The sequence below is a fragment of the Salmo salar genome, chromosome ssa04 (assembly GCF_905237065.1).
Source record: "Salmo salar chromosome ssa04, Ssal_v3.1, whole genome shotgun sequence".
In the NCBI taxonomy this organism is placed as follows: domain Eukaryota; kingdom Metazoa; phylum Chordata; class Actinopteri; order Salmoniformes; family Salmonidae; genus Salmo; species Salmo salar.
The window spans coordinates 71,578,458-71,597,011 of NC_059445.1; the positions used below are offsets into that span (position 1 = coordinate 71,578,458).

General features: G+C 42.4%; 1 protein-coding gene across 1 annotated transcript in view; it reads left to right on the forward strand.

Moving 5' to 3' along the window:
• Window positions 1-369: 369 nt before the first annotated feature.
• The window catches only part of kirrel3a (kirre like nephrin family adhesion molecule 3a), a 278,710-nt gene continuing 260,525 nt past the window's right edge, over window positions 370-18,554 (forward strand). The window contains exon 1 of the mRNA XM_014197820.2: window positions 370-896. Coding sequence (XP_014053295.1) covers window positions 848-896 — 49 coding nt within the window. The 5' untranslated portion in view covers window positions 370-847. The remainder of the gene's footprint in view (window positions 897-18,554) is intronic.

The following is an 18,554-nucleotide window of genomic DNA, read 5'->3' on the forward strand; positions in this document are numbered from 1 at the left end:
AGACTTGGGAGCAGTCGAGATATGTTACGATTATTTTGTACTTAAGATCCCTGACTGTATCTTCAATATATTGACTTGTCTTAACAATTATACTATTATTGTAAATGTTATTGCTTAACAAAGACCAAATCTCATAGAGTGATATTTTTCAGTGTCCTTTTTATATTATACAGTAGAGCCACTATACCATTGCCTCATGATATTGTTTCTTCCTAGCCTGCTCATTCCCAGAGTTTTTCTCTTCAGGAAAAGCAGCAATGGGGCTGAGCTAGACTGACTGGCAGGGAGGAAGGCTGGGAAGCAGGCAGAGAGAGGGAGGAGCAAAATATCTTAAGCACTCTCTCCACTTACTGTGTGTGTCTGCGAGCAACAACGCAAGTGTGTGAGAGAGAGCGAGAGAATGACAGAGGGGAGAGAGCATGGGAGACAGAATGCTAGAGCAAGACACTGATGCACCGAGAGTGTAAAAGGCAAAAAGAGAGAGAGAGAGAGAGAGAGAGAGAGACAGAGGGAGAGTGAAACTGTGCGTAAAGCTGGAATGAAGCTGTGCCACAGGCAGCAGAGAAGACCAAAGACTTGATCACTGGCAAACAGGAGACAATAGATAGAAAAAGAGAGGAGGAGAGAAGACGCACACACACTCTCACACTTTCACCCTGACTGAGAGAGCAGCAGCTAAAGGAGGGAGCTACAGCACCAGCGTCTCACACAGAGATAGACACGCAACTCCACACACTCTCTGAATCAAGTAAACCTCTGCTGCTAACTTTGTCTCGGTGTCAGCAGCATCTCACAGACAGACGGCAGGCACACAGGAGCAGACTTCTCCCCCCGTTACATCTCTTCAATGATGATGATCCGTTTGGTGGTCCTGCTCTCTTGGATGGCTGGAGTTGGTAAGTGAAAAGTGCTATCTCTTTCTGTCATTCGCTCTATTTCCGTCTTTCTCTCTTTATTTGTCTCTATCTCCTTCCCTTCTGTGGCTCTGACTGATCTGTATAGAAGTGTTTTCTCTCTTCTCTTCTCTCTCACTCTTTCCCCCTCTGTCTCTACGTTCTGTGGCTCTGACTGCTCCGTATAGATGGGGGAAGCTGTGTAATTGATATTATGTCTGTGATGGTCTGCTTTACTGTCAGCAAGTTTGGCTGCAGTTTGATGTGCCTTTACTGTAGCTCCTTCACAGTAGCGCTGAGTGATACTTGAATTCTCTACTGTCGGACTGTGGTGTAATGTCAGAGAGCTATAAGTCGCTTCAATGATTGATAGTGACGTCAGTAGTTTTGTATCGATATTGATTATTTTCTGTCCTTTAAAACTGTGAAATGTCCCCGACTTCATATATTGCTGCATCTCACATCTTGCAAGAAGGGATTTCTTCTTTGTTTGAATGAACAGGTGTGCTTGTGCTTGAGTTGAAATCATGCTTGAGGAGTTGAATTTGTGCTTGTCTGCCATTACATTGATCTAAACATGCTTGCGTCGCTCATCAATGTGTCAGAGAAACACTTGCAGAAAGCAAAAAGACAAAGCCTTTTTTTCTCTCCTTGAACACAGACTGGATGTTGGCTGTTGCACTCTGAGAGACACGGGAATGTCTGTACTTTGAATATGAAGTAACATTAGTTATCTCAAAAACTCTTGATGTTTCATGGATAGTTGTGTGACAGTAAGACACATTTTTTATGTTGTCATTTTTGTTATTCCTCAAATATTTAGAAAATCAATTCTTGACTCCACAACCGTATACAATGCTGTCACACAGGTCCATGCAATACATTGTGTGTGTTAGTGAGAGTGTGTGTGTGACTGCGTTGGTGTGTGTGTGTGTGTGTGTGTGTTTTTACATACACATTATTTGTTTTACAATAATTTCCAAGCTGTGGCTTGTGACTGTAAATGACTGTTAGAAGCAGCTGATTTTAAAATATCTCCCTCCATTTCGATACACTCCCCCTCCCCTGAAATATCTTCCTCTTCTCTTTTCCTGATATACTCTCCAAGATTCGTCCAATTCCTCTGTTGCACCGTTGAACACCTATTCCACTTGCTCAGCCATGTATCTCTGCTAGTCTAAATGGTAATTCCACAAATGTTATTGCTGGACCTAATGTTAAGGTTGGGAGTACAGAACCAGTCGTGTATGATTGAACAAATACTCCGCCTTTCGCCTTGGACATACAGAGTGTGCGGCACACCACTAATTTGATCTGACACTGGTAATAAAGCTTTTAATACTGCTGTCAGCAGCACTCTTTCAGGGATTGTACATCAAACCTCAAGAGGGTGTCAGCTTTATTGCTTCGTTTTATGAGTATATGAGCGTGTGTGCCAGTGTCGGAAGCTAACAGAGGATTTTTTCCCCCTTCTCCCCTCAGTAAATTGTAAATTGGAGAGGTGGGGGGCATTTGCTATGGTTCCCAAATGGCTGCTTCATTCTCTAAGCTATGGTTTATTGCCCACTCGCTGTTGTGCAGACGGGGCTTTTGCAGCAGAACACAGCAATTTCCTCCTCCTCGCTCTCTGCACTCTGACTAAGTGTTATAGAGTACAGGTGCTATGAATCAACAGTTAATATTGTACTTTGATTGGGGAATGTGCTCAGTGAAACCTTTATTGAACACTTCAAAACGAAAGACATCAGATACCTAACAAGATGCCTGCCTATAGGTCAATATCTCTTCTCCTCTACAAGCATCTCTCCTCCGAACTGCAAGCTGTCAGAGCTTGGACAACTTTAAGCCCCTAATAACCAACATATATACTGTCAATTAGTCTGGCAGTCACTGCTGGAACCTGCATCCCCATGTTAAGGCTTCTAACCAGTAAGGCTGGTTATCACAGCCCACGTAAAGGGATCGGTAAATGCTCGCAGGTGAGCTCGAACCAACCCCCAATCTCTTTTCTCAGGCATCTGGGGGATCAAGTGCTCTTCCTCGCCGTCGCTTCTCTCTTGTGATACACTGATTGAGCGGTGTAGGTTGCATCCCTTATTGTCAACAGAATCAGAGTGGTTGTCGAACAGAGAGGAGGGAAGTGGATGGGGAGGAGGGTGAAGCCTGCTATCTGACACCACTTTTGGAGATGGCAGTCTTCCTCCGACCTTCTTATGGCTACCATAGGCTGGCAGTCGTCAATACTTCGGCAGTTCGAGAGGGAGTTATTGTTCAGAGCGGAGCTGGCTTGTCTCTGCTTCGAGAGGGAGTTGTTGTTCAGAGCGGAGCTGGCTTGTCTCTGCTACGAGAGGGTGGGGTGGAGAGAGAAAAGGCAGAGTGAACACTGTACCTAAATGTTTTAGGCCAGGCTGTTACACTCAACATGTGAAGGGAAGTGTTGGAGCTGAGACTATGGCCCAGTCCAGAATGACCCCCACCCCCACCCCTAATACCTAATCCCTAACCCCTACCCCCTAGGCACTTCATGTAGATCTGATATAAAAAATGGATAGGTATTAGCAATATATATATCTGCCCTCAAATAAGCTAGGTGGAGTGTTTCTTATGCCTATCCAATCTTTTTAGAAATTAATTTAGGAGCTAGGTTAAGTGTTTCTGTGCAGGGCCTATGGAACTGAGCTAGACTCATTCTCTGGCTTAGAATAATGACTCTATCAGAATACTTTTTTTTTTTTAACACTGCAGATATAGAGAAAGTTCTGATAAGATTCATAGAAAATATTTCGGAAGCTAAAGACAGTGAAAAGCAATGGATGGTGACTTCTATGAAATACAATGACACTGAAAAAAATACAGATACTATACATATTAAGGAAGTCTCGAGGCTCTGCTCGTCTGAGTTAGAATACCTCATGATAAGCTGTAGACTCATGATAAGCTGTATTTACCAAGAGTTTATCTATTTTTAGTAGCTGTCTATTTTCCACCACAAACTGATGCTGGCACTAAGACCGCACTAAAGGAGCTGAATATGGCCATAAGCTAACAAAAAAATCCTCATCAAGAGGCAGTGCTCCTAGTGGCCGGGGACTTTAATGCTGGAAAACTGAAATCAGTTTTTACCTCATTTCTACCAGCATGTCACTTGTGCTGCTAGAGGGAAAAAACTCTAGATCACCTTTACTCAACACACAGAGACGGATACCACGCTCACCCTCCATTTGGTAAATCTGACCATAACTCAATCTTCCTGATTCCTGCTTACAAACTCAAACAGGAAGTATCAGTGACGCGCTCAATAGTGACTAGATGAAGCGAATCCTAAGCTACAGGACTTTCGCTAGCACAGACTGGAATATGTTCTGGGATTCATCCGATAGCATTGAGGAGTTTACCACATCAGTCACTGCTTCATTAATCAAGACATTGACAAATTTGTCCCCACAGTGACAGCTCAGTTCCATAGGCCCTGCACAGAAACACTTACCCAATACAGATTTTTCTATTGTCATTTGTTTATCCCATGTGTAACTCTGTGTTGTTGTTTTTGTCGCACTGCTTTGCTTTGTCTTTCGCAGTTGTAAATGAGAACTTGTTCTCAACTGACCTAACTGGTTAAATAAAGGTGAAATATTTTTTTTTAATCCCAACCAGAAGCAATGGATTACAGGCAACATCCGCACTGAGATAAAGGCTAGAGCTGCCATTTTCAAGGAGCGGGACACTAATCCGGACGCTTACAAGAAATCCCACTACCCCCTCTGACAAACTATCAAACAAGAAAAGCTCAATATAGGACTAAGATCAAATCCAACTACACCGGCTCTGACGCTCGTCAGATGTGGCAGGGCTTGCGAACTATCACGGATAATAAATGGAAACCCAGCCGAGAGCTACCCAGTGACGCGAGCCTACTAGATGAGCTAAATGACTTCCATGCTCACTTCAAGACAAGCAACACTGAACCCTGTGTGAGAGCACCAGCTGTTTGAGAGCACACTCTCCATAGCCGATGCGAGTAAGACCTTTAAACAGATTAACATTCACAAGGCCGCAGGGCCAGCCGGATTACTAGGACGCGTACTCAGAGCAAGTGCTGACCAGCTGGCAAGTGTCTTCAGTGATATTTTCAACCTCTCCCTGACCCAGTCTGTAATACCTACATGTTTCAAGCAGACCACATAGTCCCTGTACCCAAGGTAACCTGTCTAAATGACAACTGCCCCTTAGCACTCACATCTGTAGCCATAAAATGCTTTGAAAGGCTGGTCATGGCTCACATCAACACCATCATCACAGAAACCCCTTGACCCACTCATTGAAGATCTGACGTTGTTTCAAAGTTACAAATTCAACATATTTTAAACAAGTTTTGCCTATGTTGTAAATTGGTTACCATGAAAACATAATCCTGTGATTGAAATGTACCCTCAGAACAACACTTTATGTCGAGGTATTTTTTTCAAATTCAACGTATTTTCGAGCTAGATTCCACGTCACAGTCAACGTTGAAATAACATTCATTCAACCAGTTTGTGCCCAGTGGGCAAGGTTTGAATTAGATTAGTGGATGATTGAAAATTAACGCAATAATAAAATACAAGGAAATAATTACATGTACAATAATAAGCACGCATTTTCTACACTTAATTAAAAGACAGCTTGGGAATCAAATGTGTCAAACTTGGATAACAGATATAAGGTTCTATTGGAGATGTTCTCTCTTCAAACAGTGAGGAGGACAATAAGAAGGCTGTGTCCCTTGGCGGTGGTATTGGTCTCTTAAATTAGGGAGCTGTACAGTCATACTAACAGCTGTTGTATCCTGTGCACTGCATAGTGACAGACTGGTGGCAGCAGTGGGCAAAGGACCCCAATTTGACCTAGATAGTCTGTGTGTATTGATATGGTTCCTTAAAAAATATATTTTTTGATGTAGTTCTGTCCTTGAGCTGTTCATGTCTATTAATGTTTTGTATTATGTCATGTTTCATGTTTTGTGTGGACCCCAGGAAGAGTAGCTGCTGCTTTTGCAACAGCTAATGGGAATCCAAATAAAATACCAAAATACCAAATCCAGGGTCGTGTTCAGTGGGAAAAACTAAAGGGATCAGATTTTGGCTAGTCGCGCTGTCAATGGGATGCTGGTGAGAAAAGTCCTCTCGTCTCTCCCTGTGTTCAGTATGGAGAAAATGTTTTGAAACAGAGTGAAACAGGAACACATACTATCTTAAATTTTCCAGTAATAAACATTAATTTTGGTTTTCTGTTTGCTACAGTGTGCCCTACTGAACATGACCCAGGCCATGAGTTTCTGTGAAGGAGCATATACTGCTCAATTGGATATTACATTAGGCTTACATGCAATGTCAGAGAGAGAGACAGAGAGAGACAGATTAAACATAATGAGTTATATAGAGTTATACAGTATGTTATCTTATGGAAGGCTAACGTTATCCCCTCAAACATGCAATAGCGTCAGTATTACATTTACCTGCAATAACTCTTTTTCACAGGACGTGTCGCATATATTTGAAGCCTATTAATAGAACACAAGTGACTGTTGGTATTAGAGGTTAAGTGTGTTGATTATACAGCCCTTCTACACTCCTCCACCTCCCCTTATACATCTTCATATAAATCCTTCTATCTTGGAGCTCCTTGCAGTGGCACCTGTTCCCTTTATGGTAGGGGCAGTGCTGAGCACTGAGCAGCACCTCTCTCTCAACCCCACTCCACCCCCGCTAACGTTCTCCATACTCAACTCTCCTGTGATTCCGCCACTCGACGATTACCACTGCTGACAGTCACACAGAGATCACAGTCCCCCTGTACTCCGAACGGGAGGGGTGGTGATGCCCTCGAACGCAACTCTGAAAGAGCAATTAAATAGCAATGCCATGTCTGGCTCATGCTGCCTCCAGGAACTTTTCTCACTATAATACGAACTAGCAGAAAATGTACTATTTTACGTGGCACACTGTCAAGTGGAAAGTAATCGCGATACCTTTTTCTTATGACGAGTCAGAGGCACTTAAACGGTTTGAGTAAGGAAGCCACGTGGGAAGATGTTCACCTGTAGGGTTGCACAGTTGACCATCAGAGAGCCAGAGCCAATCTAAAATCATTATCCTAGATAGACTGGTGGTTTAGGAGATGACCTCAAGTCACAATCTGGAACCGGTGAGTGCATTATGACGCAACACCCCCTCACTCTTCTAGCTACAGCCTGTGGCTTTGGATGAGTTCCCTAAGGGAATGACCACAGTTTCACCTCGTCCTAACAACACAGGGAAGTCCTATTGACTTTTCCAATGGCTCGTGATTGCGCTTGTTTATGCTTCATTCATCTTCAAGGACAGCCCCCGATACGTCGAGGTTGACCTAGGCCTGATCTGGTCAAAGACCCACTCACCACTATACGGTCTGGCAGTGTCTGCATTAACCTATGCAGATTGTAGTGGCCTCACTATACTTGAGCGAACGTATGAAAGAAAATACACTGCTTCTAGATGTTTTGGCAACTGGCAAGATATGGTGCCACAGCCCCTTACTGCCTTCAGAATTGACAACACGGCAGTTAAGGACGTACGTGGCACTTCAGAAATGTGCTGTGTGGAATATGTATATTTAGAAGCATTGTCATGCTATTCAAAGCTGACTGTCAGTATGCTCTGTAGTTCTTTTTTGTTGTTGTCCTTGATTTACATATTATAGATGCAACCTGCCTACACATAGTTTGAAGTACAATACCAACATAGCTACTGTAGTAAGTTAAAGCTGTGTGCTGGAAAACTTTGGTAGAGCATTAGTGGAATAGGCATTGTGGTGCTCGTGAATTTCCACTTCAGACCAATGCCTATTCTCACTTAAAGCATACTATTTTTGTTTTTAATTTAGGTTTGTGGCTTGTTACGCAGGCAATATGTGCTTACAGAACATTGGGCAGCACCATCACATGACACCAATGCGTAGGGAGATACACAGCCAGATCGAGACACTTGGTGAATAGCCTGTACCTTGGACAGTACCCGTTCAGCACCTTGGACAGTACCTTTTCAGCACCTTGGACAACACCTGTACCTTGGACAGGGCCCGATCAGGACATTGTACAACAACTGTACGTTGGACATTACCCATTCAGTACCATGGACAACACATGTACCTTGGATAGTACCCTTTCACCACCTTGGACAGCACATGTACCTTAGACTGTACCATTTCAGCACCTTGGACAGCACCCGGACATTACTCTCAATCTGTGACACCAATGCATAGATAGAGACAGCCAAATAAAATGCTGACCTGATCAGTCCACACACATACTTACAAACCAGGATTTGTTTTCTATTAACATTTTTAAATATTGATTGAGGAAGTGAATTGAAAACAACAGGCCTTCTTCATTTTTGAATTGAGAATTTCTATTTGCTTCCTGAATCGACTGCACTGAAATGGAATTTGACCCCATAGCACCACGAGAAACACCCATGCACTACCTCTCTCTCTCTCTCTCTCTCTCTCGTATACTGTTCTTTATCACATGCATATATAGGAACACAGTGATGGACCAGAGCATAAATAAGTAAACAGCGAATGAAAATAGGATAATGGAAGTGTAGTACAGCTCTGTGCAGGGAGTTCCACACTGCTCCCAATAGCACACTGCTCTCTGATAACTGACAGATTAATGGACTCCAACCTGATGCCTAATGCACAGGAAACAATCACCAGAGACCCCACTCCCTCTCCCCCTTTTGAGTCACCCGACACAGATTGCTTCTGAAATGGCACAGAATAGCCTCGCCATAACTCACTCATCAACTCCAGGTCCCCAGAGAGAGAAAATAACCCGGAATTGCCACTAATCACACCAATGATCAATAGGGATCAATACCTAGACTGGGTTGGTCGATTCATGGATATCCATTTGACAAAAACGATGGTTAGGGCAGAAGGGGAAACGGAGTGGAAAGGAAGGTTATGCTTACAATTTGGCTCATTTTTCTAGTTTATCATCTCTCAAAATGATTGCACATGGTTGCACATTTACCAGTGTTTGTCGATGTCTAGCGGTTATTGTAAATCAAGCAAAAGTGCTGTTGCATTCTCAGAGGGCTGTAAGAGCTGCCAAAAACCAACTCAGAGAGGTGTACAGAGGTGGCAGGATTGCTTTGGATGTGCATTGTATGTTCATGTGTGGGTGCTAACTGTAGCTAGCTACACATCCTTAAGCATACAGTTATTTTTATCCTCCACGATACAAATAGCAAGTAAATAGTTAGCTAGCTATGTTACTTCAGCTGCATTGCAAGGCAAACTTACACAATTGAACATTCAATTTGCAGTAAATGCTTTAGCTAGCTAGATTCTTTACATCCACTGTTTCACAAGACGACAGCCTGGTTTACTGGTTTTCTCAGGAGTCCCTAAAACATTAAACACAAATTATAAATTCATTCTCCTTTCATAACCCTAGCTAGCTAGCTGGGTAATGTTAGCTAGTCAGCTAACTTGCTAAATAGCAATTTTCATAAATTAACTTTATCACAAAAAATATGCACAAACATTTGTCTCTGTTAACTAACATATTCCTCTCAATTGTACATTTTTTGCTTGACTCGTTATAACTACTTACATTTGGTTCCACCTTAATGTTTTGTCAGCCATCTTCACCCAGGGACGGGAGGCTCGCGTCAAATTCGTCATTGGAACCACTCGATATGATTTGGGTCCCAAGGATAAAATTTTGTCTCCCTCAGGATAAAATCCTTGGGACCCAAATGCATAATGAGTGCTCTAACTCCCCCTTGTGGTGGTCTGGAGCAATGACGCCGTGATGCTGGGTACCTCTAAGTCCGCGGTGCAAGCTCACAACTTTTAAAGGAGGAACCACTGTACCTCAGAGTACATCTGTGCATTACATGTGATTGCACGCCATGCAGGTACACAGCAAGTTTGATTTTGTGCCTTGATTTTGTCTCCCTCAATCTTTTCAACACACATTCTTCCGCTGCCGAAGCAATTTGCAGAAACATCAACATAATTTTTCCTATACTATTGCCGCTATGAATCAAGCGCCTGTCGCCGCAGATCTACTGCGGCATTGCACACTGTTGTTGCATTGCCTTTTCCTGGCAGCGTTTGAAAAATGCTGGAGTAAACAAGCCAGTGAAGGTATTGACAGAGCTGTTAAGTCCTGCACAGATCCACAGAATGGAAGATGTGTTTTGTGTTGCAGGACAGGAGGCACTTTGAGGAATTGAGCTGTTGATCTGATAAGGAAAGCAGGGTCGTTCCATATCATTTTAGCAAGCCATGACACCCACCATCTCAGATTATTCTGAAATCGTGTCTGTAGTTAGAAACAGCTAAAATAAGCATTCCGGAAACATTATTTTGTTGGAATATATTTTGATTTCTGAACAATTAAGCTTATTGATTGCACCCAAATTAGCAATTTTAAATTAAAGGATTGATATAATATTCAATAATTATAGTACCTAACATCCGATTTGGAGCAAACTTTTTTCTAATTAAGAGTAAGACGAGGAATCCAAGGAAGTGGTCAAAAGCAACCCACGCTTCGGTTTTGTTAACCTGGCCACTTTTTTTAAGTTAGCATTTGAAACAGTGGCCAGGTAAACAAAACCAAAGCGTGTGTTGCTGTCATACCTGGTCCATAGACTGCTAAAGGAGGGTGGGGGGATTTTTTAAAAATCACCTAATAGAAGAAATAGCACCATTTAGTGGTCAGAAGCTGGTAATATCAGGATGTAGGATGGAACATACGGTGAGGGAAAAAGTATTAGATTCCCTGCTGATTTTGTACGTTTGCCCACTGACAAAGAAATGATCAGTGTATAATTTTAATGGTAGGTTTATTTGAACAGTGAGAGACAGAATAACAACAAAAAGATCCAGAAAAACACATGTCAAAAATATTATAAATTAGTTTGCATTTAAATGAGGGAAATAAGTATTTGACCCCCTCTCAATCAGAAAGATTTCTGGCTCCCAGGTGTCTTTTATACAGTTAACGAGCTGAGCTTAGGAGCACACTCTTAACGCTAGCGGAACACCTGCTCCAATATCCAATGATGGGCGTGGCGCGAAATACAAAGTCCTCGAAAATCCGAAAACGTCCATTTTTCAAACATATGACTATTTTACACCATTTTAAAGACAAGACTCTCCTTTATCTAACCACACTGTCCGATTTCAAAAAGGCTTTACAGCGAAAGCAAAACATTAGATTATGTCAGCAGAGTACCCAGCCAGAAATAATCAGACACCCATTTTTCAAGCTAGCATATAATGTCACAAAAAACAAAACCACAGCTAAATGCAGCACTAACCTTTGATGATCTTCATCAGATGACACTCCTAGGACATTATGTTATACAATACATGCATGTTTTGTTCAATGAAGTTCATATTTATATCAAAAACCAGCTTTTTACATTAGCATTTGACGTTCAGAACTAGCATTGCCACCGAACACTTCCGGTGAATTTACTAAATTACTCACGATAAACGTTCACAAAAAACATAACAATTATTTTAAGAATTATAGATACAGAACTCCTTTATGCAATAGCTATGTCCGATTTTAAAATAGCTTTTCGGTGAAAGCACATTTTGCAATATTCTGAGATGATAGCTCGCCATCACGGGCTAGCTATTTTGACACCCACCAAGTTTAGCCCTCACCAAACTCAGATTTACTATAAGAAAAATTGGATTACCTTTGCTGTTCTTCGTCAGAATGCACTCTCATGACTTCTACTTCAATAACAAATGTTGGTTTGGTTCCAAATAATCCATAGTTATATACAAATAGCGGCGTTTTGTTGTGCGTTCAAGACACTATCCGAAGGGTGACGCGCCCGGCGCGTTTCGTGACGACAAATTTCAAAATATTCCATTATCGTACTTCAAAGCATGTCAAACGCTGTTTAAAATCAATTTTTATGTGATTTTTCTCATAAAAAAGCGATAATATTCCGACCGGGAAACCCTGTTTTCATTCAAAGACGAAAAAATTAAAACATGGTGTCGGCTCGTGCACGCACCCCCAGTCTCATTGTTCTCAGATCGACCACTATCCAAATGCGCTACTGTTTTTCAGCCATGGCCTGCAAAGTCATCATTACCCGTTCTGCCGCCTTCTGAGAGCCTATGGGAGCCGTAGGAAGTGTCACGTTACAGCAGAGATCCTCAGTTTTCAATAAAGAGAGTGTAAAAGGCCAAGAAACGGTCAGAGAGGGCACTTCCTGTAAGGAATCTTCTCAGGTTTTGGCCTGCCAAATGAGTTCTGTTATACTCACAGACACCATTAAAACAGTTTTAGAAACTTTGGAGTGTTTTCTATCCAAAGCTAATAATTATATGCATATTATAGTTTCTGGGCAGGAGTAATAATCAGATTAAATTGGGTACGTTTTTTATCCGGCTGTGAAAATACTGCCCCCTATCGATAACAAGTTAGAGGGAGTGCTCCTAATATCAGTTTCTTACCTGTATAAAAGACACCTGTCCACAGAATCAGATCAGATTCCAAACTCTCCACCATGTCCAAGACCAAAGAGCTGTCCAAGGATGTCAGGGACAAGATTGTAGATCTACACAAGGCTGGAATGGGCTACAAGACCATCGCGAAGCAGCTTGGTGAGAAGGTGACAACAGTTGGTGCGATTATTCGCAAATGGAAGAAACACAAAAGAACTGTCAATCTCCCTCGGCCTGGGTCTCCATGCAAGATCTCACCTCGTGGAGTTGCAATGATCATGAGAATGGTGAGGAATCAGCCCAGAACTACACGGGAGGATCTTGTCAATGATCTCAAGGCAGCTGGGACCATAGTCACCAAGAAAACAATTGGTAACACACTACGCCGTGAAGGACTGAAATCCTGCAGCGCCCGCAAGGTCCCCCTGCTCAAGAAAGCACATATACATGCCAGTCTGAAGTTTGCCAATGAACATCTGAATGATTCAGAGGACAACTGGGTGAAACTGTTGTGGTCAGATGAGCCCAAAATGGAGCTCTTTGGCATCAACTCAACTCGCCGTGTTTGGAGGAGGAGGAATGCTGCCTATGACCCCAAGAACACCATCCCCACCGTCAAACATGGAGGTGGAAACAGTATGCTTTGGGGGTGTTTTTCTGCTAAGGGACAGGACAACTTCACCGCATCAAAGGGACGATGGACGGGGCCATGTACCGTCAAATCTTGGGTGTGAACCTCCTTCCCTCATCCAGGGCATTGAAAATGGGTCGAGGATAGGTATTCCAGCATGACAATGACCCAAAACACATGGCCAAGGAAACAAAGGAGTGGCTCAAGAAGAAGCACATTAAGGTCCTGGAGTGGGGCTAGGTGGGACGCTAGCGTGCCACCCGTGGTGCACTCCATCAACAGCAGGTGCATTTCAAGAGCGGCAAATTTGAATCCAAATAAATGTCAAAATTCAAATTTTTCAAAAATACAACTATTTTACACCATTTGAAAGATAAACATCTCCTTAATCTAACCACGTTTTACGATTTCAAAAAGGTTTTACGGCGAAAGCATAAATTTAGAGTATGTTAGGACAGTACATTTACAAGAGTTGTGTGTAATGTTTTGTCAAGTCAAAGACAGGGTCACCAAAACCATAAAACCAGCTAAAATGATGCACTAACCTTTTACAATCTCCATCAGATGACACTTCTAGGACATTATGTTAGACAATGCATGCATTTTTAGTTCTATCAAGTTCATATTTATATCCAAAAACAGCGTTTTACTATGGCATTGATGTTGAGGAAATCGTTTCCCTCCAATAACCGGCAGTCAAGTCAGCGTCACAAATTAAATAATTAAAATTAGAAAACATTGGTAAAATATTATATTGTCATTTAAAGAATTATAGATTTACATCTCTTGAACGCAATCAACTTGCCAGATTTAAAAATAACCTTACTGGGAAATCACACTTTGCAATAATCTGAGCACTGCGCCCAGAAAAATACGCGTTGCGATACAGACTAGACGTCATGTTGGGGAGATCTAAAATCGAAAATACTATGTAAATAATCCATTACCTTTGATTCTCTTCATCAGATGTCACTTCCAGGTATCACAGGTCCATAACGAATGTAGTTTTGTTCAAAAAAGCTCATCATTTATGTCCAAAAATCTCCATCTCGTTAGCACATGATGTAAGCCAGCCGGACTTCTCGTCATGAACGAGGGGAAAAAATATATTTCCGTTCGTTCAAACATGTCAAATGTTGTATAGTTTTATAACGTATTGGAACGAGGGTACCCAACATGAACTCGCGCGCCAGGTGTCTAATGGGACATCATCGTTCCATGGCTCTTGTTCGGTCAGATCTCCCTCCAGAAGACTCAAAACACTTTGTAAAGGCTGGTGACATCTAGTGGAAGCAATAGGAAGTGCCAAAATATTCCTAAGCCCCTGTGTTTTTCAATGGGATAGGTTTAAAGTCAATACAACACATCAGGTATCCACTTCCTGTCAGAAAATGTCTCAGGGTTTTGCCTGCCAAATGAGTTCTGTTTAATCCCATAGAAAATCTGTGGAGGGAGCTGAAGGTTCTAGTTGTCAAACCTTTATGACTTGAGAAGATCTGCAAAGAGGAGTGGGACAAAATCCCTCCTGAGATGTGTGCAAACCTGGTGGCCAACTACAAGGAATGTCTGACCTCTGTGATTGCCAACAAGGGTTTTGCCATCAAGTACTAAGTCATGTTTTGCAGAGGGGTCAAATACTTATTTCCCTCATTATAATGCAAATAATTTTATAACATTTTTGACATGCGTTTTTCTGGACTTTTTTGTTGTTATTCTGCCTCTCTGTAATGGCTGTCTGGAAGAGGGAACCAAGGTGCAGCAGAGGATGTGTTCATCATTAGAATTTTAATAAAAAAAAACAAGAGAACACTACAAAAATGAACAAAACGACAGCAAACAGTCCTGTTAGGAAAATACTCAAAACAGAAACAATTACCCACAAAACCCAAAGGAAAAACATGCTCCTTATGTGTGACTCCCAATCAGCAACAACGAGCTTCAGCTGTGCCTGATTGGGAGCCACACACACGGCCCAAAACAAAGAAATACCAAAACATAGAAAAAGGAACATAGAACGCCCACCCAATGTAACACCCTGGCCTAACCAAAATAAAGAACAAAAAACCCCTCTCTATGGCCAGGGCGTTACACTCTCACTGTTCAAATAAACCTACCATTAAAATTATAGACTGATCATTTCTTTGTCAGTGGGCAAATGTACAAAATCAGCAGGGAATCAAATACTTTTTTCCCTCACTGTAAACCCAACAACTTCGATGACAAATTTCTCTAAACAGGGGAAAAAACTAACTGAAAATATATTGCATAGGATGAAGAAACAATACTCTGACCTGCAGCTCCCTACTACCTGTCAGACACATAGGATGAAGAAACAATACTCCGACCTGCAGCTCCATACTACTTGTCAGACGCATATGACGAAGAAACAATACTCCGACCTGCAGATCCATACTACTTGTCAGACACATAGGATGAAGAAACAATACTCCAACCTGCAGCTCCATGCTACTTGTCAGACATATAGAATTGATACTATATACTCACTGTTGTGGTGGGATTGACTTGGTGTGTTGGGGGTCCGTGGATGTTCCTCATGTCTAACTAATTGCTTGAATGTTTTTGGTGTCCAAATCAGATGTGGGGTACAAAAATGATAGAATATTATATAAATAATCCTATAATTTAAAAATGGCCAATTTGGGTGCAATCAATTAGCTTATAAAATAAGATAAAATTATATTTCAACAAAATTACGTTGCAGGAATGCTAATCTTATCCATTTCTAAACAATCTGAGATGGGGGGTGTCGAAAATCCTCTTTCTTGTGCTTTTTGAGCTTGAATGACCCGGTGTCTGCCGGAATTTTCTGGCACAGCCCCTACTTCACCTGGACAGACTTGACTCTAAGTCTTTCTGTGTCTCTTTCTCTACTCTCTCGCTCTATTTTATCTCTCTCTCTAATCTCTCTTTCTCTACTCTCTCTCTACTCTCTCTTTTTTTCTCTCTACTCTCTCTCTACTCTCTCTTTTTTCTCTCTCGCTCTCTCTCTACTCTCTCTCTACTCTCTTCTCTCTCTCTCTCTCTACTCTCTCTACTCTCTCTCTACTCTCTTCTCTCTCTCTCTCTCTACTCTCTCTACTCTCTCTCTCTTTCCCTGTATTTATCCTCCTCACAACACTCTCTCCTTTGCAGCCTTGTGCATGTGGGGAGACCATCTGATTGCGTGACACACACTAGCTGATGTTGAGATGTGAGATGTGTGCGTGTGCAAGTGTGTGTGTCTGTGTGTGTGGGGTGGGGGGGAATCAGGCTCCGCAACACCAATTACAACCATGCGCCTCGTTTTTGCAATATAAATGTAAATCAGCCTTTTAACTCATACACAGGGACTCTGAGAAGTGGAGGGATGGGGATGGGGGGGACCGAGTGAAGCGCCTCACCTTCAGATAATGATGTGTGTTTCCCTGCCATTACCATGCATCCCTCACAAAGGCACGCTGCCATGAACATAGCATCTATAGCAATGCTAGGTTAGCCAGCATCCTTTTGTACACTTGTTTTCTGCTGTGTTGTTGGTTCATCAATGGCTAGCTAGCTAGCTAACTGGATAGAGGAGTGACCAGTCTTCTTATCCTGAAGAGTCTCAGTGGAGGGGCTTTTCTTATCATTAGAGCTTGGTGTGTGTCTGTGATCTAACACCTGTGAGGCACTAGAGACCCATCTGAGACACGCTTGATTAATCTGGCCTCGTTATTTCACATGGTAAACTGGGGCCTTGGGGAGGGGTGGGGTGGTGGTGTGGGGTTTTGATGCCATGTTTTTTAAGGGGGGCACAAGCAATCACCATGGGAGCTTATAATAATTGTTCTTGGTGTGCTTTCTTTGAACTCCGCTCACTTGAACCTCTGCTGAAGCTGGAAGACTGTGTTCAGCTTAAGGTCTTTCTAATAGAGGGCCTCTAATAATGACCCATTCAAAGGAGAAGTTTGTTCCTGAACTATTTTTGACTTCAGAATCACTGCGGCAGCTCTCCGTAAAGTTTCAAGATTGATTGGTGCCAACAGTGACTTGTATAGATAGTATACGTTAGTAATTTAACTGCATAGGTTATGAGTATACTGTTCATAAAATGTATAGTTTGATACCATGTTGACTTGGCTTATGGTTGAGCTTTGTCAAGTTGAGTTTTATATCTAATCCCTTTCATTATCTTGAAAAAGTCAAATGGGCTAAATGCACGCCTTCCCAAATCTATTGATACAAAATGGAAAGTTGATTTATGTTTCATGGATAAAGCTCACACTCATAATGAGCTGGGTGAATTAGCATTGAGCGAGGGAGGTAATTTTGGCACGCATGCTTGGCGACTCCGCCACAGTGGTGGCTTTAATTCACAGATGACATCCGTCAAAAATCTCCCAGCTGTACTGGACTCATCCGTTAGGCACTCCTGCTTGGCTTCTGCCCAGAGCTAAATGCTGCACTATCAGCTCAACGACACTTGTCTGCCAAGCAAAGCATTGGGAACAACTCAGAGTAAGCTCTCGCTCGCAACCCAAGGACCTCTGTTTTGAAAATGAATGGTCGAGAGTCCTTCCATCAATGTTGGTGAAGTGAAGATGGAGCAGAAGGCAGGGGGGCCTTTGGAGTGGAATGTAGTTTATTGTAGCCTTATCTAAAGTGATAATGGCACCACACAGAGTCTGGTAATAAGTGATGAGTGGGAGGTAACCTTATAAAAGGCCTGTCAGATCAGATAGCTGCCAGAGTGGGCCAAGGAGTGTACACTCAATATTTCTCCCAGGCTGCCCAGGGAGAAAACATTGGAGCGGAGCGTAGCGGCTCGGTGGATGAGCAGGGGGCTTTTAAGGGGGTGGGGTTGTCTGTCTGTTTTTTCAAATTATGCTGTCTGTCTGCCTGTCAGTAAAAGAGAGATGCTTGGTTGAGGATGGTTCAGAGGGACAGGTGAGGTGTCTCAACCGAAAATGAACAGGGATCTCCGAGTGAGCCGATGGCAGCTAGGGCCAGACCGCTCTCCTCTTTATTTTCCCATTTCAGACGCAGAGCACTTTGTCAGTCTGAAGAGTTGGGGAGCAGTCAAGTGTTCAGGCTGGATAAGTGTGGGCAGCAGACGAATGATACCTTTTCACAGAGATTAAGATGATACTCAGGCATGGCTCTGTTTTGTACTTTCATTGCAATGTACTTTCATTGTTATGAGTCTCTCTCTCTCTCTCACTCACTCACTCACTCACTCACTCACTCACACACTCACTCACTCACTCACTCACTCACTCACTCACTCACTCACTCACTCACTCACTCACTCACTCACTCACTCACTCACTCACTCTCTCACTCTCTCACTCTCTCACACACACACTCACACACACACACACACACACACACTCACACACACTCTCTCACACACTCTCACTCACACACTCTCACACACAATACATCCTCATTCAATTCCCTGTTCCAGGTCAGTCTTTGAATTCAGAGATAACTCAATTAATGTAAATTCCAATGTTAGGTAAATTCCAGTAATTAAATTC